General features: G+C 41.9%; 1 protein-coding gene across 1 annotated transcript; it reads left to right on the forward strand.

The window, feature by feature from the left end:
• The first annotated feature begins 2,041 nt into the window (after nt 1–2,041).
• Nucleotides 2,042–13,920, forward strand: PLET1 (placenta expressed transcript 1). The gene is made up of 4 exons (XM_032285553.1): nt 2,042–2,488; nt 6,271–6,472; nt 9,938–10,005; nt 13,182–13,920. The coding sequence occupies exons 1-4, from the start codon at nt 2,305–2,307 to the stop codon at nt 13,355–13,357; spliced, it is 630 nt and encodes a 209-aa protein (XP_032141444.1). The 5' UTR covers nt 2,042–2,304; the 3' UTR covers nt 13,358–13,920.
• Nucleotides 13,921–25,247: the final 11,327 nt, after the last annotated feature.

Below are 25,247 nucleotides of genomic sequence, written 5' to 3' on the forward strand. Positions count from 1 at the left end.
TTCTTCTACCAGTTCAAATGTGCTGTTGAGTTCTTTGGTGACTTTTAAAAATTCTAGTTATTGTACTTTTCCATTGTAGAATTTCTGTTTGGTTCTTTTTATCATTTTTATCTCTTTATTACTATTATTTATTTGGTGAGACATCAATCTCATACTTTCCTTTAATTCTTTAAACATGATTTCTTCTAGTTCTTTGAACATATTTATAAAGCTGAGTTAATGTTTATGTCCAGTTAAGTTCAGCATGTGAGCTTCCTCAGGGACAGTTTCTGTTTACCTGGGATGTTTTTTCTTTATAAGCCATATTTTCTTGTTTATTTGTATATCTTATAATTTTTGTTGAAAACTGAACATTTAAAAAACATGAAGTCAGGCAAAGTGGCTTATGCCTGTAATCCCAGCACTTGGGAGGCTGAGGCAAGAGAAGGGCTTGAGTCCAGGAGTTCTAGAAGAGCCCAGACAACATAGCAAGACCCCGACTCTACAAAAACTATAAAAATTAACCAGAGTCGTTAACTGATGATTTTGGAAAGCTCCAACTGTTCTGTTTCCTTCACTTGGCTGCTAGTTTGCTGATCTTCACAGTTACCACAGTTGCAAAGGCCCTCATGGAGGTAGGGTGAGGCGAGAGGGAACAAATTAAGAGAGTGGGCTGCATCCCAGTGTGTAATCTTTTCTCTTTTTGTTTTGGTTTCTGTTTTTCTGGAGACAGAGTCTCACTTCGTCACCCAGGCTGGAGTGTAATAATACGATCTTGGTTCACTGCAACCCCCACCTCCTGGGTTCGAGCAATTCTCATACCTCAGCCTCCCAAGTAGCTGGGATTATGGGTGTGCACCACCAGCCTTGGCTGATTGTTTGTATTTTTAGTAGAGATAGGACTTCTCTATGTGGGCCAGGCTGGCCTCAAACTCCTGGCTTCAAGTGATCCACCCACCTCGGCCACCCAAAGTGCTGCAATTACAGGTGTGAGTCACAGTGCCCAACCTCCAGTGTGTAATCTTTTCATATCCATTTGACAACATAGTGCCACCAGGGATGAAGTATACTGCATTTAGTCTGTGGGTGAAAAATATCTAATGAACTACACGGGGACTAGGGCTACTTAAAATGCCATAATGCTCATGGTTCTTAATGGTATTCAACAATTTTTCTTAAATAAATGCTCCCAGATTGTTGCAAGCATTTGGTTAACTTCAAAAATTCTGAAAAACGTATTTTGACCATCTTTTTGCTAGTGTTCTCATTGTTTAAATGAAGGAGTTGATTTTTCAGAGGTTGATTTTATGCCACCATTCTGCACATGTTTCTCTTGAAGGAACACATAGTCAATATTCCCTCGATTCTATTCTACATGTTTTTTCTTTCTACTCACAAAGTGGCATATTTCTTTCCTCTTCTTCAGTGAGTAAGTCGTAAAATTCAGAAGGGAGATGTGAAAAGGCATATTTTCTCATTTTTTTGTGCTATGGTATTATGGAAGAATGTGTCAGGAACAAGACAGACCTAAGCTGTTTCTTTCCAAATAAATAAATAACATATAAGCAGATATAAGTCCAGAAGTCTTTCTCATTCTATGTTTGTCACTAAATGAATGGGGGATTGGAGACTTGTTTGATTAATCATTGCATTCCAATGCGTAATCTTTTCTCTTTTTGTTTTCGTTTTTCTGGAGACAGAATCTCACTTCATCGCCCAGGCTGGAGTGTAATGGTACGATCTCGGCTCACTGCAATCTCCGCCTCCTGGGTTCAAGCAATTCTCGTACCTCAGCCTCCCAAGTAGCTGGGATTACAGGTCTGCACCACCATGCCTGGCTGATATTTTGTATTTTTAGTAGATTTGTGGCTTCTCCATATTGGCCATGGGTGGAAGATGGTATGTAATCCAGGAAAACAAGGTTTTTGTCCCTGAGTTTCCTGCAGTGAGAAGAGTGGAGCTTCTGAACAAACCAGGTATGTGATGATTACACAACTCTGAATTTCACTTGCTGGTATTTACGTCTTCTTGGTGGCTTTCTTCAAATAGCAGATACTGACCTGAGTAAAAGAAAACCATATTTAGGACATTCCCCTTCTTGAACAAAACTGCAATTTGCAAAATCATCAGCGACAGGTAATGGCGACTGGTGATTCAGTCCTGGTGATGTCTTTGGCCAAATTCCAGAAGCCAATGTATATTCAGAAGGGGCAGGGAAAAGATTTGCATCTATGACTCCATCTAGGAGATGTGGCATATAAACAAGAGGTGAGTTGTCAGTTTTGCCCAGTTCCAGGCCTAGCACTTTCTAAACAAATCAGGACCATGGCAGTTCTCTATGCCATACTGCTGCGGCCACTGGGGCTGTTTCTGTGCCTCAGTCTCCAGCTTTCTTCTGCCATCTTCATAAGGCTCAGTAACAACTGCTTCACCTTTAATGAGTACTACACCGTCACCCTAGGCATCAAGGCCAGTTCATATATCTACAAAAGCAACACAGTCTACTCTGGTGAGTAAAAGCCATGTTCTCTGCTGTCCTTTGTTCGGGGGGAAATTAACTAGAATTTCAGAACATACTCCTCTGTTGCTACTCTCAGTTATATAAAACATGTGTCTTCTGAGCCAAATGGGAAGCAAGGAAAGGAAGAGAAAGAACAAGAATTAAGAGAGTGGGTTGGGGGTAATACTTCTGCATGTCCCTTATGAACTCAAGCCACAGGAGTGAGAAAGCCCCAACCCCCAGATTACTGAGGCCCCGGCAAGAGGGCACTTAGAGCAAATTCTCTAACTTAAGTAAAACGGGCATTTTGATCATTTTAAGGCATAATCATTGCATTCCCGTGTGTAATCTTTTCTCTTTTTGTTTTGGTTTTTGTTTTTCTGGAGACAGTCTCACTTCGTCACCCAGGCTGGAGTGTAATAGTACAATCTCAGCTCACTGCAACCTCTGCCTCCTGGGTTCAAGCAATTCTCATACCTCAGCCTCCCAAGTAGCTGGGATTATGGGTACGCACCACCAGCCTTAGCTGATTGTTTGTATTTTTAGTACAGACGGGACTTCTCCATGTGGGCCAGGCTGGTCTCAAGCTCCTGGCTTCAAGTGATCCACCCATCTCGGCCACCCAAAGTGTTGGAATTATAGGTGTAAGTCACAGCGCCCAACCTCCAGTGCGTAATCTTTTCATATCCATTTGACAACATGATGCCACCAGGGATGACTGTATACTGCATTTAGTCTGTGGGTGAAAAATATCTAATGAGCTACACAGGGAAAGTATTACTAACCCACTTTATGTATGAGAAGCCTGAGGCCAAAGGAAATTACATGACATGCCCAGAGTCTCCCCGCTAGGAGGTGGCAGAACTGGCTCTTGAATCTTAGTCTTTTGCTTTTCTTAGAGGTGTCCAGTAGGTATTTTTTATACATCCCTTTTTGAATCAGCCAAATCTACAAGTCAAGGAATATGCTTTCTAATTCATTTCATAATAATAATACTTCATATGGTGTTTACATGTACTAGTGACCTATTAGGGAGACATCATTATCGTTTCCATGTTGTAGATGAGAAAGAGAGACAGAAATTGCTAAGCGACTCTTACTCAGGTCCCGGAGCTGCTTAAATGGGGAAGCTAAGATACGAACCAGCATTCCAGCTTCAGAGACCCTGCCTTTAACCACTATACACCTCTTCCTTCTAGTAATGAGAGCTAACACTTCTTACGACGTGCTGGGCAAGTTTTAGGAGTAAATGCTGTTTATCATTTTACAGACAAGAACTGGGGCACGGAGACGTTGACAATGTGCACTAATAAGTAACATAGCTAAGATTTGAATATAAATAGCACAGCCAGAACTCATACAGCTTTTTGTCCAGCCAGGCTCTCCAGCTTCAGAACCTGTCTTCATATGTACTGTGTTATCCTGCCTTTCTTAAAAGTCTGACCAAATTTTGCAAAGACCACCAGGGTGATCTCCACGCTCACGGTCTATAGGTCTCAGACTTGAGCAGTCACTTTTCCTTACTTTGGTTTTGAAATTCTTTTAAACTTCAAGGCTATGTCAATATTGGTAAAGCATGCATAAATGGCTTGGCAGGTCCCAAGAGACAACTGTAGCTCAAGCAATTTCTTAGAACAGGTTCCCTGGGTCTGTTTTGATGTCAGTGAAAGAAACCCTTAACACAGTGACATTTACATTAAGACTGTGCTGAGCAAGCATCTGCCATTTTTTTCTTCTGTGGGCAAGAGGGATGTGATTTGCCTGCTTTTCTTCCTGAACTTTAAGCCTTAAGGGCACTATACAACATGGGATGCGTGACTTTTAAAATCAACCAATGAGTAGTTACTTAGGGCCCTCCAGAGGCCCAACACTGGGCTGTCCAGATACCAACACAGATGAAACCACAGTGCATAGCACAAAGTATCATATGATTAAGAACTCAACTGCTGAAAAACAAGAGAGAGAATAAGAGGAAAAAGGGGATAAATTGGTCCAGAGGTGGGACCCAAACAAGCCATTGGAGTGGAAGTGGGGATGCAACATATGATGAGAGGCAAGGCAGGCTTTCAGACAGGCAGCGAGATGTGAGCTAGGATCAGGGGCAGGGGCATTTGCAGAAAAAGGTCAAACCTGGCTGCCCTTAGAGTGGATATACAAACAGCAGGCTGAGGCTAATTTCTTACAGTCTTAAAAAACATGTGTTGGATACTATAATCAAAGGCCAGAGGCAGAAATATAAAAGCAGAAATGTTGACACACTCTAGGAGGAAGGACCCTTTGAAGGTTTGGGCAGGAGTGTGTTTGATGGACGTGTTGTGTAAGGAAATCTGGCCTGGCTGCCGCATGTTGCAAGGCTGCCTGAAGGGAGAAGAACCTTAGGCCAGAAATCCAGAAAATATGGGTGCCTAGGAGGGGAGAAAGAGAATTTAAACCAGAGTGGAAGGGGAAAAGCAGAAGAACAGGGCACATCCATGCAGAGCTGACACTGATGACTGTCTCCGCTCACTTTCTACTGTACCAGACACGCAGATCTAGAACAGATATCAGATGCTCATTGAGCAAGTCAAGGTCTGTGGGATCTGAATCAGCCAAGCTTGACTGGCAAAACTACAGAACACAGAACTGTAGTGTGCAAATAGCCATATAATAACAATTGCAATTTATCCAGTACTCACCATGTATTAAAATCTTCACATTCTTTTCTTTATCCTCCAGAACCTTTCAAGATAGGTATCATGATCTCGGATAATGAAGGATAATGTCATTATTCCCAGACCTAGAACCAGGCCAGGTGCAAAGTGGGCACACAAGAAATATTTGTGGAGTGAATGATGAGCAATAAGGAAACCAAGGCTCAGAGGTGAAATGACTAGCTCCTAAGTGTTAGAGTCACAATTCAGAAACACTACTGTCTGAACCTTTTGTGTTACATGATCAATGTGCTTTGCTTTGTTAAGAAGAAGCCTTAAAGAAATTCTGGGTGGCTGAAAGGGCCCTGGAAAGAACAATATCCTAGCATTGAGGAATTCACTCAGAAGAGATCTCCTAAGGGAAGAAATAGACACAGATACTTTCTCCTTTTTTTTTTTTTTAATTGTACTTTAGGTTCTGGGGTACATGTGCAGATCATGCAGGATTGTTGCTAAATGCCCTCTCCATTACATATGCGAAGACTGAAATTAACAAGTGGAATTAACAAGTTACTTGGGGTAACCCTATAAGGAGTTAGGGCACCTGTGGCTCAAAGGCACTCCTTCCCACACCCTAACAACAAAGACGAAGAGAATCAGTATTTCTGGGACCATGAAAAGGGTTTTGCTTTTACTTGGACCACCTGACCTTTCCACTTGCATCAATCTCTTCCGTCCCCACATTGCCCCTGAGAAGAGGACCAAGCAGACTTGTCCTCTCATCTGAGAAATGGGCCCTGGCTCAGAGAGGTAAAGAGATTCACTCCCAGAAACTTACCCATCATGTGTAGCAAAACCAGAGCTGAGTATAGATTTTCTTTTGTCTGCCTTTTACTGCAGAGAATTTGGAAAACACCAAAAAGCACTAGGAAGAAAATTAAAATGATCTGTAACCTCATTACCAAGAAATCACCACAGTTAATATCTTGATGGATCTCTTTCCAGACTTTCAACTTCTTTTACAGAAATGAGACTGTACTACTGTACATTCTCTTTGTAACTTTCTTGCTTCACGCTTTGTTTTGATTTCACTCCCCTCATCCCTTGAGCTTGGCTCACAGGGAGCAGATGGCTGATTGTTTCTTCATCATATCCTCCCAGTATTCGTTCCTGTGGATGACCGTGTCTACGCTGTGGTCATGAAAGCCTTGAACAAGAAGGGTGACTCAGTGGGCCTCTGGCGAAGAGCAGATGAAAATTGCCGCAGCAACTCCACGTATTACATGAAAGATCAATACATGACAGTCTTAGAGGCACAGTGGCAATCTCCTGAATCTGAGAACATAACTGAAGTGGAGATACAGTAAGAACCTAGCTTGTTTTGCTTTGGGCTGTACAATTTTCATGTTGGGTTTATGCAGTTATACACTGAGCTAGGAGGATTTAAAATACAATCCAGATGTGATGTGAAGAACTCAGCGGCTGCACGTCATTACCATCTCACAGTACTCTACTATACATACCTTCCATCTATAGGAGCTTGCAGACACACACATTCACACCAACACCATACACCAAACACCACACATACACTCACACCCCACACACACATACATATCACATGCACCACATAGACACACACCACACACCTCACACATATACATACCCCACACACATACACACCCCATACACACCACACATACATGCCACATGTACCACACACATACCACACACACGTACATATGACACACCATACACACATACCACACACACATACCACACACATACATGCCACACACACCACATGCACATACATACCACATGCACCACACACACACCACACACAAACTTACACCCCCACACACACCATGCACATATATACCACATGCACCACACAAACATACCACATACCTCACACACATACACACCACATACACACCACATACACCATACACTCACACCACACACACATACATACCACACACCACAGACACCATACACACATATATACCACACACCACAGACATCAAACACCACACACACCACACACACTCACACCACAAACATACCACACACAACACACATACCACACACATACATACCACACACAACACACATACCACACACATACATACCACACACAACACACATACCACACACATACATACCACACACACTACATGAACACCACAAACACCACATACACACAATATATACATGCCACACACACATACCACATAAATATCACACACAACACACACACGCATAAACACCACACACACACCATACACCGCACATACCACACACACCACACTACACAATCACGACACACATATACCACCCACACAACACAACACACACACCACACACACATACATAACACATACACATCATAGAGGTACCACACACACCCCCCACACATATAACCCACACACCATACAGATATCATACACACAACACACACCACATGCCACTCACACTACACACCACACATATACCACATATACACACCACACACATATCTTACAGACACCACACACACACGCCAGAGCGTATTCCCACACATAGCCCCTTTCTACACACACACACACACACACACACACACACACACACACACACTGCTTATGCCCAACATCCTCAGAAAAAACTGAGCACCCTCTTTGTTTCATATTCCCTACATTCAAACTGGAGAACCATTTTTTAACACATGGATTCATTTTGGAAATGGCTCGCTAACAGAAAGTATGATGATTGTCTAATAAAACTGGCTTCTAGGGTCACACAAAATGGACACACTCAGATTCTGAGGTAAGGTCACCTAGAATCGCATTAGACTTTAACAACAAACCTTCCTCCAAGCTGGCATCTGTCATTAGGATTACTTTAGGAACCACATGTTGGGAGGTGTGTAAGGCTTTCAGATTCCATTCTGTACTGAAAGGGCTGGTCTGACCCGCAGGCTGTGTCGGCTGGAACAGCCGTGTCTCTGGAATCTGGTAATGACGACAATGCTGTCAAACCACCCTTCCCTCTCTCTCCTCGCGCTGGGCCTGGTCGGACCTCATTGGCTTTGGAGGAGGGACTGTTGTGCCTACAGAGTGACTGCAAGAGTGGAAACCAAAGGGAGCTACCACAATCCAGCCTCCCCGTGACAGCAGTTGCTTAGAAGCCAGCCAAGGCTAATTACGGCAAGGACTTTTTCATCTCACCTCATTAAAGCCTCCACATTCCATGCATCAAGAGATGAAAGACCAAACAGTGACCATCTGCAAGACAAATGGCCCAATCCCACTGACAGTGTGGTCTCCAGACCCCTCTGAAACTTGCACACCCGTGATAACATGCTGGCCTCCCTGCTTGTTTATACCATGTGGGCATATAATATGTGAGGCTCTGCTCCACATATTATGGGGGATGCAGAAAGCAGGGGACTCCACAGTGGTGGGCTGGGCACAAAAGGGACGGGAAGAGGTCCCTACTCATGGGACGTTACAATGAGGTTGGGGAGGAGAGGTTAGGTCAGCAAGGCCTATATAGAAATGACTGAGGTTAAACATCACTTCCTCAAGAAAGCATTCACTGGGCGAGGCGCAGTGGCTCACGCCTGTAATCCAAGCACTTTGGGAGGCCAAGGTGGGCAGATCACCTGAGGTCAGGAGTTCAAGGTCAGCCTGACCAACATGGAGAAACCATCTCTACTAAAAATACAAAATTAGCCAGGTGTGGTGGCTACATGCCTGTAGTACCAGCTACTCAGGAGGCTGAGGCAGGAAAATCGCTTGAACCTGGGAGGCGGAGGTTGCACCTTGACCTGAGATCACACCATTGCACTCCAACCTGGGCAACAAGAGTGAAACAAGAAAGAAAGAAAGAGAGAGAGGAAGGAAGGAAAGAAGGAAGGAAGGAAGGAAGGAAGGAAGGAAGGAAGGAAGGGAGGGAGGGAGGAAGGAAGGGCAGGTGGGCAGGAAGGAAGGAAGGAAGGAAGAAAGAAAGGAAGGGAAAGGATTCCCTGAACTTACAAATCAAATATAAGCTCCCGGTTATTCACCCTCAGAATTTCTTCCCCTTCTTCACAGCGAACATCACAGCTCTGTTCAATTCTTTACCTAGGTAATTGATCACTCGTTTAAAATCTATCCCTCTGAAGACACTGTAAGTACCTGAGGGTGAAAACCAGGCCTGTCTTGCTCAACCACTGCCCCCTCAGCACCAGGCACAGTGACTGACATTCGGCGTCCTTTCATTAATTATCTAACACATGTACGAACAAGGGACTCCTATAATAATGGGTTCATCACTAGGATAACAACAGACCAAGTGGTGCCGGTTGTTTAGCGAACATAAAGCACCTATCATGTGTCAGGCACTGTTGACAACAGAACCTGCCTTATGAAGCTGGTCCTCCCATGAGGACAGAGGCTCCTAGCAAGTCAGTGCAACAGAGCATCATGCCTGGCTTAGTGACAATAGGGAGAAAAAACTTCATAGAGGTCATCATTGAGTCTACAAGCAGATGTGACCAGGACAGGTATATTAAGACAGAGGGACTGACATGAACAAAGACCAGAGATATGTGTACCGGCCTGTGGGCAGTCCAGGGTGCTGATGGTGGGGGTGTGGGAATGGGAGAGGTTGTCTGGAAGTTGACCAAGATGGTGGAGGATCTTATCAATAAAAAGCAGACCAGTACTTAATGACCTGCTCATTGTGCCATACAGACAGTAAGCACAAAAGGAATTAAGAGGTTGGGAAGTCAGAAATGTGAGCTGAACTTGTGAATTCCGCATGAGGTCCTCACCATCATCTCTCATTGATTTGCCTTCCACAGAGCTTTCACTGTCACTGCTGAGACCAGAGCCCTGCCTATGCTTTCTACTCTGAAACTGTCAGGAAAAGGTGAGTTCCTCTGCAGCCCATTTGCATGTCTGGCAGTGAACTCAGTCAGCCTGGAAAATTATCTTGTGGGTTCCCTAGAAAAGAGGGTCTTCTTACCACACATCACTCAGCTATCAGTTGAGTCTCCCTGCACCTTGAGAACTCTATAAGATTTGCCCAACCTGTTGTCCCATGCCCTTTGGAAAACAAAAGCCCTTCCCTAAGATTTCTACAAATTCTCAGGGTCCTTATATTCTCAGGGTCGTTTGTGTTTCCAAATGCCGCTTCCATAGGAGCTGTTTCTGTTCAATACCACGTAAACACAACGTGAAAACATCTTCCTCAATTTCCACAAAGAATTCCCACTCACACAAAGCCTTCATGGATACAGTAGACTTTAACCAAAGGGGGTTTAAAGGGATTGGAGGTGGAAGGTGGGGAGCTGCACAAAGGATTTGTATCATAGAAATAGCAATAATGTCTTTAGTTCTTCAAGTGGCCTTTGGCCGCCACCACTACCACCAGGAAGTTTCACAGGCTGTTGTCCCCAGCCTCGCACCTCCCGGAGGTTCCTTGCCTGTCTTCTTCCCCCTTCCCTTTCTCTTCTCTTACCTCCCTCTAAGGAGCTATATATAACAAATTTAAGGCTGGGCACAGTGGCTCACACATCCCAACACTTTAGGAGGCCAAGGCAGAAGAAACTCTTGAGCCCAGGAGCTCAAGACCAGCCTGGGCAACACAGTGAGACTTTGTCTCTATTTTTCTTTTTAAGTTGAGTTAGAGTCTCACTCTGTTGCCCAGCCTAAAGTGCAGTAGTGTGATCTCAACTCACTGCACCCTCCGCCTCCCGGGTTCAAGCGATTCTCCTGCCTCAGCCTCCCAAGTAGCTGGGATTACAAACGCAAGCCACCAGGCCCAGCTAATTTTTGTGTTTTTAGTGGAGATAGGGTTTCACCATGTTGGCCAGGCTGGTCTCGAACTCCTGACCTCAAGCGATCCACCTGGCTCAGCCTCCCAGAGCACTGGAATTACATGCGCAAGCCACCATGCCCAGCCTAATAATTTTTTTTTAATTTATAAAAATGTTCCAGAAAGGAGATTCAAAAACATAGGTAACTTGCCTAAGGCCACACAGAAGACTCCTATTCCGTATCATATTTTTTCCAACTCTTCTTAGACTTACATCAAAACTATAAAAATATCTTGTTTTTGAATGACTTTTTGAAATACAAGATTCAACCGAGAACAAGAAACAATAGCCTTTCTCATTGTCCAACAATGGGTGGTCCTCGTGAGCCCCCAGACACTGAAAGACACCGTGCATGCTCCCTGTTTTCACATTGCAAAATGTGTTCAAAGGGGAGAATTATATTCAACAACAAATGGTAAAGTGATTATGCCTAATGAAACTATTATATGAATGTCTTAACTATTTCCTTGGTGGCTTTCCCTCTGCAAGAAAACAGATAGTAGTTTCTTCCTCAAGGCCATTGTCAAGATGAACCCTTGTGTAAATGTTACCGGGAAAAGGGGGTCTTGATGCAGACTCTAATAGAGGGTTCTTGGATCTCACACAGGAAGGAATTCAAGGTGAGTGGCAGAGTGTAGTGAAGAGACAGTTTATTGAAAGCTACTCCATTACAGAGAAGGGTGTTCTCAGAAAGCAGGTGGAAGAAACACTGTCTTTAACTTTTTCTTGTATGTGGGGCCTTGTCTATGTAAAGACTGAACTAATCTGTGCCTATGTGTGGGTGGGCTGACAGCATGACAAAATTTATTATTTTATTGATGTAAAGAAAACTATCCCTGACATTTTAGTGTGTAAGTCTATCAAAGCATAATTATCTTGAAAGTATATATTGTTAAGGATATTGGGACATCTGGACTTCCCAGTGTTCTAGGAGTGTGTCCTTGGTATCTTCGGTCTGTTTTCTGAACCGTAAACATCTCAGGATCATAGGCTGTGACTGACGAGGAATATGCTTGCTACTTTCAAGATGTAGTTGACTTTTAAATGGTGTCACTCTGACTCTCCTAGGCTCCTGCTTCCCTGCCATAAATGCCAAAAAGGGAAAAAAAAAAAAAAAAAGGTTTGTTTCTAGTCAGGACTCGTTAGCTCCAGGCCCTGGGAAAATGCCAAATAAGATTAGACAATGCTATCATACTGGAAGGCTCCCTCCAGGTGGGAGGAAGAGTCATTCATCATTCTCTTCCTTCTTTTTTTTGAGACAGAGTCTCGCTCTATCACCCAGACTGGAGTGCAGCGACGCAATCTCGGCTCACTGCAACCTCCACCTCCTGGGTTCAAGTGATTCTCCTGCCTCAGCCTCCCAAGTAGCTGGAATTACAGGCACCTGCCACCACACTGGGCTAATTTTTGTATTTTTAGTGGAGATGGAGTTTCACCCACAAGGCTGGTCTCAAACTCCCGACCTCAAGTGATCTGCCTGCCTCGGCTTCCCACAGTGCTGGAATTATAGACTCCTGGTCTCTACCTATTCCTTATAGACCCTTCTAGGGTCCACTCAGAGTCTTGGAGGTATTCCCACCAACCTCCAGTTTGTTGAGGATCAGACAAGCCCTCAGCACGATGAGCCTGGCTTCCTCTTCTTCTCTGCAAATTAACTTCAGAGAACCAATATGCCATCAGGTCTCTTCATATAAAACTGACCAGTGCCTCTGAAACCACAGAAACAGAGATGGGGCTTTGGGCCGGGCACCTTTCCACTAACTTTAAAGCAGGGATGGCCATCCTCAAGTCTGGATGGGATCTAGTTTTTACAAGCCCTTGAAATTAGCAAGAAGAAAATAAAATTGTGCCATTCTGGATCATATTTGCACTGATTAACCTAATCTATTAAAGACATGAATACATTCAGGAGGAGACTACCCACCCCAACAACAAGAGCAGCAGTTGGAGAAATTCAGTAGGTCTCCACCTCATCTCATAGAACTATGCAGACTTCAGAGTAGAAAGTGTTTCTTCCTTATTTTTGTTACTTAACCCTCTGTGTCCCCCAGCTTTCTCCCTCCTCTGAAAACACTTGGCACTGGAGAAGGGTTGATTGAATTCTGCTCGTGAATCTGGCTCTAGCATTCCATCAGATTACCCTCCTTTCTCGAGGGCACACCCACCACCCAACAGAGGTCCTGATGCCATTTTCCATTGCCAACCATACCCTCAACCGTCTTTCCAGTGTCAATCATACCCTTACCCGCCAAGATTCTCCAGAACTCAGTCTTCAAGCCTTTCTCTGTGATTATACCCGAGAATACTGGAATCAACAGCCTGGCCAGCCGAGTCTTCAGCAGCCCCATCACAGATGCCATTGATATCCTGCTTGCTTTTCTCACCAGCAAACTTCTCTTCTAAAGGGTAACTAGGGAAACAACTGTTTCTGCCTCCACTGCATTCTCTTACATTCAGTTCCAAGCCAATGCTGGACATGTGTGTAAATAAAGCCTTTACATTCTCAAATGTGCAAGTCTACTGCCTCTGCTTCAGACCAAAACGAAGACCTGGAGGCATTTGTTGGCAGGCATGGGTCACACAGATGTTCATCTGGATCTTTCAGGATACATATTACGCTTTTTGTAAACATTTAGATCTGGCCAGAATGTAGTCACCTAGAGTTCTCCCCAACAGTTTAACAAGTTGGCAGCCAATTCCACAGCCAATCTCAACTTTTGTTCATTGCCAAATTATTCCCCTGCACCCCCTGAGTTTCTGTGGGAAGGATCCTTCCTTGCTTTCAAGATGATCTCAGATTTCTGACCAAACCTACTCAGGTTACAAGGAATTTCTGTGACTCATGTGACTCAAGAAGGAAAGGAGAAAGAAAAAATAGTACTGAGCTTCCCATTTATCCACACCAGTAGGTTTTGAAGGGCAAGAGGAGAGGAATGAAGCATGTCTGAGCAGCCAATACAGAAAAAGAAATGATGCTAGAAAGGCGTTTTTGTCACAACAAATAAATTATACTTTAAACAAGAATAATGAGTGTGTTCAATTCAAATATAAGTCTTCAGTGAGTTAAGTTAAAACACAGGGAATTTTGTCTAATTGTATGTATTTGTGTGTGAGTATTAAAGAACCAATCAAATGGTGTGTGTGTGTTTTCAAGACCAGACTTCACGGCAAAATTATCTCAATTTTCATTTCCCTCAAGTGCAAACTTGTCATTTTCCCCCTAATAGTAATTTCCATTAAGAAATGGGCAAAATAGGCTGAGCACAGTGGCTCATGCCTATAATCCCAGCACTTTGGGAGGCCAAGGCGAGTGGATCATGAGGTCAGGAGTTCAAGACCAGCCTGGCCAAGATGGTGAAACCCTGTTGTATTTTGTAAAAATACAAAAATTAGCCGGGCATGGTGGCAGGTACCTGTAATCCCAGCTACTCAGGAGGCTGAGGCAGGAGAATGAATCGCTCGGACCCAGGCAGCAGACATTGCAGTGAGCCGAGATCACGCCACTGCACTCCAGCCTGGGCAACAAAGTGAGACTCTATCTCAAAAAAAAAGAAAGAAAAAAATGGGCAAAATACGTTTGTGTGTATAGGCAGTGTTGTTAACCCACAATGCCTCAGAGTCAGCCCTGCCCTTAACTGGCTGAAGGATGTGGGATAACAACACCTGCTTCTATACATATATATTTGTGTAAAGGGACCACTGCAACAGGGTCTTTCAGTGAGAGAGGGAGATTGAACTCAACTCCCTATTTAAGATATGCATAATGCAATGCACAAACAGAAGGAAACGTGGTATTTCCAGGAATAAGCTTGTAATAAGCAACAAAGTATTCTTTTAATAATGATGCTAAATTCCAGGATGCCAATTCTTTGCTGATTCCTAAAATTGTGCACCTTGTAAGAATTCCAATTCTACTCTTTGCTCTCCACTTAGGATACCTTGATGATACCTATCACTCTCTGGTGTTTGTAACTGAAATATAATATGTGTCCTATGTAAATACACAATCTGGTTAGTCATATATGCTTGCTTAAGTAACTGCCTAAGAGACGGGTTGGTTGTGATTCTTTTGGAGCATCCAAAAATACCAGAAGAAACTAAACAACTAATTTTCCTAAGATTATTGATCTACTAATGTGGGGGCTCAGGGAAGTAGCATGCTCCTAATCTCTTCTGAAATGCTTCCCCCTAGTTGACTCCACATCAGCTCTGATGCAAGAACAAGTGGCCCCAGCCAAAAGGCTGAGCCATTTTGTGGGATGAGGAAAAGCCTACAAATGTTCATTTACTAAGCATTTACCTTATGCTTCATTACTGTTGCTACAAAAGTACCATAAGAAAGATCCTAAATTTTGTATCCCAGAAGTTGCTGCTTTTGTTAACATTTCCAACATCTCTCCTAAAAAAAAAAAAAAATATACACACACACACACACACATATATATATATATATATATATGGAATTTTACTGCAGTGTAATTCATAAAAATAGCACTTTTCTGATCTAGGTAATAGCTATCCCTTGTTGCTTCAGGCTAATTTATCAACAAATATTTACTGAGCACCACGCCAGATATCGTTCTGGGCTCTGGAGCAAAACAAAGATCTCTGCCCCAGCGCATCCTCATTGCATCATTCCCTCACAAAGCTATGCATTCAGAAACACCTTCTATGTGCTAACGCTGCTACATGCTCTCGCATGTGCCACGTGTGAAGTCCTCATAAAAATGCACTGCCCTGAACGTTGCCTGATTATTACCACATTCTTAAAAGTTAAAAAAATTCAGGCTGAGCATGGTGGCTCATGCCTGTAATTCCAGCACTTTGGAAGGCCGAGGCGGGTGGATCACATAAGGTCAGGAGTGTGAGACCAGCCTGGCCAACATGGAGAAACCCTGTCTCCACAAAAATACAAAAATTAGCCAGGTGTGGTGATGCATGCCTGTAGTTGCAGATACACAGGAGGCTGAGGGAGGAGAATTGAGCCCGGGAGGCACAGGTTGCAGTGAGCCGAGATTCCACCACTGCACTCCAACCTTCATGACAGAGCTAGACTCTGTCTCTAAATAAATAAACAAAGTAGTAAGTAAGATAGAAAATTGAAGTTTGGAGAATTTCTGCGACTGGCCTCAATCACAGAGCTAGTGAAAGGCAGTGCAGGAGTACAGACCTGCTCCAAGGACTGTGCTCTCCCATTTAACCACAACGTCTCAAAGTCAGCCCTGCCCTTACCTGACTGAAGGATGTGGGATAACAACACCTGTCCCGCTTCACTGAGTTAGTTTGTAATAATAACAGTAGCATTAATAGTAGTAGTAATAACTGCTCCATAAATGATAGCTGCTGTTACAATGTGTCTTATGCATCTCTTTGAGTTTATACTACTTGGAGTTTGTTGAGTTTCCTGTGTGTGTACATTCATGTCTGACATCGAATTTGGAGCCTGGGCAACACAGTGAGACCCCATCTCTACGAAAGAAGATTAAAAATTAGCCAGATTTGGTACTCCTGTAGTCCTAGCTACTAGAGAGACTGAGGCAGGAGGATCACAGGAGTCCAGAAGTTTGAGGCTGCAAATGAGCTATGATGGTGCCACTACTGCACCCCAGCCCGGGTGACACAGCAAGACCCTGTCTCAAAAAATAAAAAATTTAAAAAAAAAAAAAAAAGCTTTTTAAAAAATTTTTTTTTTTTCAGACAGAGTCTCACTCTGTCATCCAGACTGGAGGGTAGTGGCCCATCTCAGCTCACTACAACCTCCAACTCCTGAGTTCAGGCAATTTTCCTGCCTCAGCCTCCCAAGTAGCTGGGACTACAGGTGACCACCACCATCCCCAGCTCATTTTTGTATTTTTAGCAGAGACGGGGTTTCACTGTGTTAGCCAGGCTGGTCTCAAACTCCTGACCTCAGGTGATCTGCCTGCCTCAGCCTCCCAATGTGCTGGGATTACAGGTGTGAGCCATGCACTGGCCCTGAAAATCTTTTTTGTTGAGGTAAAATATATATATATAATTTACCATCTTTACCATTTTTAAGCGTACAGTTTTGTGGTAACAAATATATTTATATTCTTTTATTCCCTTCATCCTCCTCACTTCCCCCACTTCCCAGCCTCTAGTAACCACCAATCTACTTTCTATCTTCATGAGATCCACTTTTTTTGGCTTCCACATATGAATGAAAACATGCTATTATGTGTCTTTCTGTGCTTGGTTTAATTCACTTAATATAATGGCCTCCAATTTCATCCATGTTGCTGCAAGTAACAGAAGTTTGTCCTTTTGGGGGCTGAGTAATATTCCATCATGTGTGTATATGCTCATTATCTTTATTCACTCAACTATTGATGGGCACTTAGGTTGAGTCCATATTTTGGGTATTGTGAATAGTGCTGCAATAAACATAAGAGTACAGATATCTCTTTGATATGCTGAATTCCTTTCTTTTGGATATGTGTCTAGAAGTAGAATTGCTGGATCACATGGTAGTTCTATTTTTAGTTTTTTGACAAACCTCCATACTGTTCTCCATAGTGGCTGTACTAATTCACATTCCCACTAACAGTGTATGAGGATCCCCTTTCTCTGACATCCTTTCCAGCATCTGTGAGTGCCTTTCTCTTTGATCAAGCCATTTTAAGTGAGGTGAGATGATATCACATTATGATATTGATTTGTATGTCTCTGATGATTCACTGAACACTTTTTTATACCTGTTGGCAATTTATATGTCTCCTTTTGAGAAATGTCTGTTCAAATTTTTTGCCCGTTACTAAATTTGATTTTTTTTAACTATTGAGTTGCTTAAGCTCCTTATATATTCTTATTATTGATCCCTTGTCAGATGAATAGTTTGCATATATTTTCTCCCATTCTATGGATTGTCTATTCACTTTGTTAATTGTCTCCTCTGCTGTACAGAAGCTTTTTAGCTTGACGTAATCCCAGTTGTCTATTTTTGCTTTGGTTGCCTGTGCTTCTGAGGTCTTAACACAAGAAATCTTTGCCCAGACCAACATCTCAAAGTATTTTCCCAATGCTTTCGTCTAGTAGTTTCATGGTTTCAGGTGTTAGATCCAACTCTTTAATCCATTTTGATTTGATTTTTTTGTATATTGAGAGATGGGGTCTAGTCTCATTCTTCTGCATATAGTTATCCCGTTTCCCAGCACCGTTTATTGAAAAGACTGTCCTTTTCCCATTGTAAGTTTTTGGTGCTTTTGTCAAAGATAAGTTGGTTATAAATGCATGAATTTACAACTGGGTTCTCTAATCTGTTCCACTGGTTTATGTGTCTGCTTTCAATATTAGACAGATTAATGAGGCAGAAAATTAACAAGGATATTCAGGACTTCAACTCGGCTCTGAACCAAGCAGACCTAATAGACATCTACAGAACTCTCCATCCCAAATTGACAGAATATACATTCTTCTCAGCACCACATCACACTTATTCTAAAATTGACCACATAATTGGAAGCAAAACACTCCTCTGCAAATGCAAAATAACAGAAATCATAACAAACAGTGTCTCCGACAACAGTGAAATCAAACTAGAACTCATGATTAAGAAACACACTCAAAACTGCAAAACTACATGGAAACTGAACAACCTGCTCCTGAATGACTACTGGGTAAATAACAAAATTAAGGCAGAAATAAATAAGTTATTTGAAACCAATGAGAACAAAGACACAATGTACCAGAATCTGGGACACATGTAAAGCCATGTTTAGAGGGAAATTTATAGCACCAAATGTCCATAGCAGAAAGCAAGAAAAATCTAAAATTGACACCCTAACATCACAATTAAAAGAACTAGAGAAGCAAGAGCAAACAAATTCAAAAGCTAGCAGAAGACAAGATCAGAGCAGAACTGAAGGAGACAGAGATACAAAAAACCCTTCAAAAAAATCAATGAATCCAGGAGCTGGTTTTTTGAAAAGATTACATAGACCACTATGTCAAATACATAGACCACTAGCCAGACTAATAAAGAAAAAAAGAGAGAAGAATCAAATAAACACAATAAAAAATGATAAAGGGGTATCACCACTGATCCCACAGAAACACAAACTACCATCACAGAATACTATAAACACCTCTATGCAAATAAACTAGAAAATCTAGAAGAAGGCCGGGCGCGGTGGCTCACGCCTGTAATCCCAGCACTTTGGGAGGCCGAGGCGGGTGGATCACAAGGTCAAGAGATCGAGACCATCCTGGTCAACATGGTGAAACCCCGTCTCTACTAAAAAAATACAAAAAATTAGCTGGGCATGGTGGCACGTGCCTGTAATTCCAGCTACTAAGGAGGCTGAGGCAGGAGAATTGCCTGAACCCAGGAGGCGGAGGTTGCGATGAACCGAGATCGCGCCATTGCACTCCAGCCTGGGTAACAAGAGCGAAACTCCGTCTCAAAAAAAAAAAAAAAAAAAAAAGAAAATCTAGAAGAAATTAATACATTCCTGAATACATACACTCTCCCAAGACTAAACCAGGAAGCAATTGAATCCCTGAATAGATCAATAACAAATTCTGAAATTGAGGCACTAATAGCCTAACAATGAAAAAAGTCCAACATAGAATCACAGCCGAATTCTACCAGAAGTACAGAGGGGCTTGGTACCATTCCTTCTGAAATTATCCCCAGCAATAGAAAAACAGGGACTCCTCCCTAACTCATTTTATGAGGACAGCATCACCTTGATACCAAAACCTGGCACAGACACAAAAATAACAACAACAAAAAATTCAGACCAATATCCCTGATGAACACTGATGCAAAAATCCTCAATAAAATACTGGCAAACTGAATCCAGCAGCACATCAAAAAACTTATCCACCATGATCAAGTCGGCTTCATCCCTGGGATGCAAGGCTGGTTCAACATACACAAATCAATAAATGTAATCCATCACATAAACAGAACCAATGACAAAAACCACGATTATCTCAATAGATGCAGAAAAGGCCTTCGAGAAAATTCAATACCCCTTCATGCTAAAAACTCTCAACAAACTAGGTATTGATGTAACATATCTCAAAATAATAAGAGCTATTTATGACAAACACATAGCCAATATCATACTAAATGGGCAAAAGCTGGAAGCATTTCCTTTGAAAACCAGCTCAAGACAAGGATGCCTTATCTCACCACTCCTATTCAACATAGTATTGGAAGTTCTGGCCAGAGCAATCAGGCAAGAGAAAGAAATAACATGTATTCAAATAGAAAAAGAGGAAGTCAAATTATCTGTTTGCAGATGACATGATTGTATATTTTGAAAACCTCATCATCTCAGCCCACAATCTCCTTAAGCTGATAAGCAACTTCAGCTAAGTCTCAGGATACAAAATATGCAAAAATCACAAGCATTTGTATACACCAATAACAGACAAACAGAGAGGCAAATCATGAGTGAAATCCCATTCACAATTGCTACAAAGAGAATAAAATGCCTAGGAATACAACTTACAAAGGATGTAAAGGATTTCTTCAAGGAGAACTAAAAACCACTGCTCAAGGAAATAAGAGAGGACACAAACAAATGGAAAAACATTCCATGCTTATGGCTAGGAAGAATCAGTATCGTGAAAATGGCCAAACTACCCAAGTAATTTGTGATTCAATGCTATCCCCATCAAGCTACCATTGACTTTCTTCACAGAATTGGAAAAAAGTACTTCAAGTTTCAGATGGAACCAAAAAAACAGCCCATATGGCCAAGAAAATCCTAAGCAAAAAAAACAAAGCTGGAGGCATCACACTACCTCACTTCAAACTATACTACAAGGTTACAGTAATCAAACAGCATGGTACTGGTACCAGAACAGATATATATGCCAATGGAACAGAGCAGAAGCCTCAGAGGCAATACCACACATCTACAACCATCTGATCTTTGACAAACCTGACAAAAACAAGCAATAGGAAAACGATTCCTTATTTAATAAATGGTGTTGGGAAAACTGGCTAGCCATATGCAGAAAACTGAAATTGGACCCCTTCCTTACACCTTATACAAAAATTAACTCAAGTTGGATTAAAGACTTAAATGTAAAACCTAAAACCATAAAAACTCTAGAAGAAAACCTAGGCAATACCATTCAGGACATAGGCATGGGCAAGCCTTCAAGACTAAAACACCAAAAGCAATGGCAACAAAAGCCAAAATTGACAGATGAGATCTAATTAAACTAAAGAGCTTCTACACAGCAAAAGAAACTATCATCAGAGTGAACAGGCAACCTACAGAATGGGAGAAAATTTTTGCAATCTGTCCATCTGACAAAGGGCTAATATCCAGAATTTACAGGGGCCTTAAACAAATTTACAAGAAAAAAAGAACCCCATCAAAAAGTGGGCAAACAATATGAACAGACATTTCTCAAAAGAAGACATTTATGCGGCCAATAAACATATGAAAAAAAGCTCATCATCACTGGTTATTAGAGAAATTCAAATCAAAACCACAATAAGATACCATCTCACGCCAGTTAGAATGTCAATCATTAAAAAGTCAAGAAACTAAAGATGCTGGAGAGCATGTGGAGAAATAGGAACACTTTTACACTGTTGGTGGGAGTGTAAATTAGTTCAACCATTGTGGAAGACAGTGTGGCAATTCCTCAAGAATCTAGAACCAGAAATACCATTTGACCCAGCAATCCCATTACTGGGTATATACCCAAAGGATTATAAATCATTCTACTATAAAGAGACATCACATGTATGTTTATTGTAGCACTGTTCACAATAGCAAAAACTTGGAACCAATCCAAATGCCCATCATTGATAGATTGGATAAAGAAAATGTGGCACATATACACTGTGGGATACCATGCAGCCATGAAAAAGGATGAGTTCGTGTCCTTTTGCAGGGACATGGAAAAAGCTGGAAACCATCATTCTCAGCAAACTAACACAGGAAGAGAAAACCAAACACTGCATGTTCTCACTCATAAGTGGGAGGTGAACAATAAGAATACATGGACACAGGGAGGGGAACATCACACATCGGGGCCTGACAGGGGTAGGGGCTAGGGGAGGGATATCATTAGGAGAAATACCTAATGTAGATGACAAGTTGATGGGTGCAGAAACCACCATGGCACATGTATACCTATATAACAAACCTGCACGTTTTGCACATGTCCCAGAACTTAAAGTATAATTTTATATATATATATATATGTATGTATGTATATTCTTCCGTCTCAATAGTTGCAGATCACTGGTGGAAATGGGGGAGTCAATTTTTGAAGGGAACAAGCCAACTCATGAGCTACTTGAAAGCGGAAATGCTGCTTTGAAAAACCTCCAATGCAAGAACCACTTTCCCTTACTTTTATGGCAACAGCAGTTCTCTCTGCAGCTATGTGGAGACTTTAAAGGTGTTTATCTGGGACACTTTCCAGAAGTGTCTTGCAGCAGAACCTCGCTATAAAGTTAAATTGTGTGAAACTAACAATGATTTTTCTGTGTGCAAGGGAGGCTAGGAATATCCCAGACATAACAAAAGTAAAATGAGCACAAGCTGTTTCCCATCTTTAAGATAGTTTCAATTCCAGAGGGAATTTAAAAGTTTGGAGTTTAAAAAGCCAAACAGATCATTTATCATAGGTCTAATGTATTAATGGCCACGTGTACCCAATTGATCAAAGCATCCTGGCTATTGTTATAACCTGCTGGTGGTTCCTACATCAATTGGGGCAATAAAATGATAGGTCAGCTCTGGTCATTATGTTCAGAGAGATATGGTGGTATTTTTTTTATTTTTTATTTATTTATTTATTTTTATTTATGGTGGTATTTTTTAACTTCTCACCTTAGAACTGGTTTTAATTTCAAGAGTTGTGCTTCCAAGATTTCTATATTTCTCTACCACCCACAAACTCCACAATTCCCACTGTAAACAACAGCTGCTTCTGTGGTACTTCACTCCCACAAAATGAAATGTGCTTTACTTCCCTGGCTTCAAAAAGGTCATGATATACACTCCTTGCCTACCTCTCCAGCCTTACCTCCTGCTGTCTCCACATCAAAATGTACACATTAGCAATATATGTATAACCCCTTCTCCTTGAGTATGGACCAGATGGAGTGACTTGCTTTTAAGGAGCAAAATACATAAAAAGTGATTCAGTTACAAACGACTGTGCCTTCGATCTTGGCACTCTCCCTTGCCCACTTACCTGCTGACTCTGCTGAAGCAGGCTGTCATGTTGGCAGATGCCATGTGAAGAGGCCTACATCACAAGAAACAGAAGGAAGAACTGAGGCCTCAGTCTAACCACCAAGCATGGGAGTGAGCTGGGAGACAGAGCCTTCCTGGTCAAGCCTCGAGATGACTGCAACCTTGTGAGTGACCCTGAGCCAGAACTGGCGCATGGAACTGAGAAAATAAATTTGTGCTGTTTTAAGCCATTATATAGTGGATAATTTGTTATGCAGCAGTAGATAACTAATACATTCACCCAGCAGGGTGGTTATGAGGATGAAATGAGGTCATGTAAGAATTATTTAGCAAAATGCCTGACACCATGGTGGGCACTGCACAATTAGCTCTATTCTCCTTCCTACTTCTATTTCCATGGCCATCCCCATGGTCCAGGCACCCATCACTTCATGTCTAGATTCCTGCAGTAGCTTTGCAAATAGTTTTCTCACTTTGTCCAGCTGGTTATCTTCTAAAAAAAAAAAAAAAAAAAAAAAAAAAACCAGCTTGCTATTCCTCAAAAGATAAAGACTGATTGACATTCAAGGCTCTCCAGGCTGTCCCCATGCTATATTTCCAAGTTCATTTCTCATTACACTCTCACATCTCACTATCCCTCTACTAAGATCAATATATTCACTATAGCCCAAATATATTTTGTATATTCCCACCCTAGTAACTGTGCTAATAAAATTTTGCCCATTCAGCATTCATTCCCTCTTTTCTCCTGAGTTCCAAACCACCACTCTCCCTGCCCCATCACTGAAAGCACCATTCCACCACTAAGCTTTTCCAAACCTCAACACCCCATTATGATCTTTTTCCTTCTCTACATTAATAGTATTTACTCATTTGGCATTGAAAAGAGTCTAGATATAAAAGAGGTAGAAGCAATTTCAGGAAGCATCCAGTCCAAGGATTCATTTAACACATAAAGAAATTGAAGCCCAAAGATGAACATGACTCAACTAAATAGAAACAGCACTAGGGCTAAAATTTCAGCCTCAAAACTTCCAGCTTATTCAATTCTAAAAATATTTACCAATTATGCCCATTATGTATATAAGACAATATAAAATGTCAATAGTTTCTACCAATATGTCATTCATTTATTTAACAAAAAGTTAAGAACTATTTACCAGATACTCTGCTTAGAATAGTCTGCTCATAAGGCATTCTGGCTAGTGAAAAAAACAAACAGGTAAGCAACAATTACAATATAGCTTGATATGATCTGTGATACCAGGCTCTAGAGAGACATGGAAGAAAATTACCTACTTACTTGGTCCTTCCAACCATTCACTCATCAAATCATTTGTTTACTACATAGATAGCAATAAAGAGACAGATAAAATCTTACTTTCCTAAGGAAAGCATATAGGAACAAAAGTTATCTTGAAGCAACCCATGAACAACAAATGCCTGGAGTGTTTAATGTTACTACCATCAAAAATGTTTTTCTAATATGACATCAGATCTGCAAAATTCTGCATTTAAAAAAAAAATGTGGCCGGGCAGTGGTTCACGCCTGTAATCCCAGCACTTTGGGAGGCCAAGGTAGGTGGATCACTTGAGGTCTGCCTGGCCAACACGGCATCTCTACCAAAAAATGTAAAATTAGCCAGGCGTGGTGGCATGCTCTTGTAGTCCCAGCTACTTAGGAGGCTGAGGCAGAAGAATCATTTGAGCCCGGGAAGCAGAGATGGCAGTGAGCCAAGACTGAACCACTGCATTCCAGCCTGGGTGACAGAGTGAGACCCTTTCTCAGAAAAAATAAATAAATAAAAATAGAAATAAAAAATGAAAGCAGAAATTAGGCCTCTCTTTCATGGCACCTCAGAGGCGATCAAAATGAAGCTGAATATCACCTTTTCAGCCACTGGCTGCCAGAAGCTCATTGAAGCAGTCAATGCATGCAAACTTGGTGTTTTCTCTGAGAAGCATATGGCCACAGAAGTTGCTGACGCTCTGGGTAAAGACTGGAAGGATTATGCGGTCTGAATCAGTGGTGGGAACAACAAGGTTTCCCCATGAAGCACAGTGTCTTAACCCTTGGCCGTGTCTGCCTGCTG

This window comes from Sapajus apella, unplaced genomic scaffold, assembly GCF_009761245.1.
Source record: "Sapajus apella isolate SASKATOON/1434 unplaced genomic scaffold, GSC_monkey_1.0 scaffold16, whole genome shotgun sequence".
Classification (NCBI taxonomy): Eukaryota; Metazoa; Chordata; class Mammalia; order Primates; family Cebidae; genus Sapajus; species Sapajus apella.

Excerpts from the sequence above, each read along its gene's own strand:
- PLET1 (XM_032285553.1), top strand. The coding sequence starts at position 2,305 with ATGGCAGTTCTCTATGCCATACTGCTGCGGCCACTGGGGCTGTTTCTG. Across the intron at positions 2,489-6,270 it reads AAGCAACACAGTCTACTCTG|TATTCGTTCCTGTGGATGAC; the intron begins GTGAGTAAAAGC and ends ATATCCTCCCAG. Across the intron at positions 6,473-9,937 it reads ATAACTGAAGTGGAGATACA|AGCTTTCACTGTCACTGCTG; the intron begins GTAAGAACCTAG and ends TGCCTTCCACAG.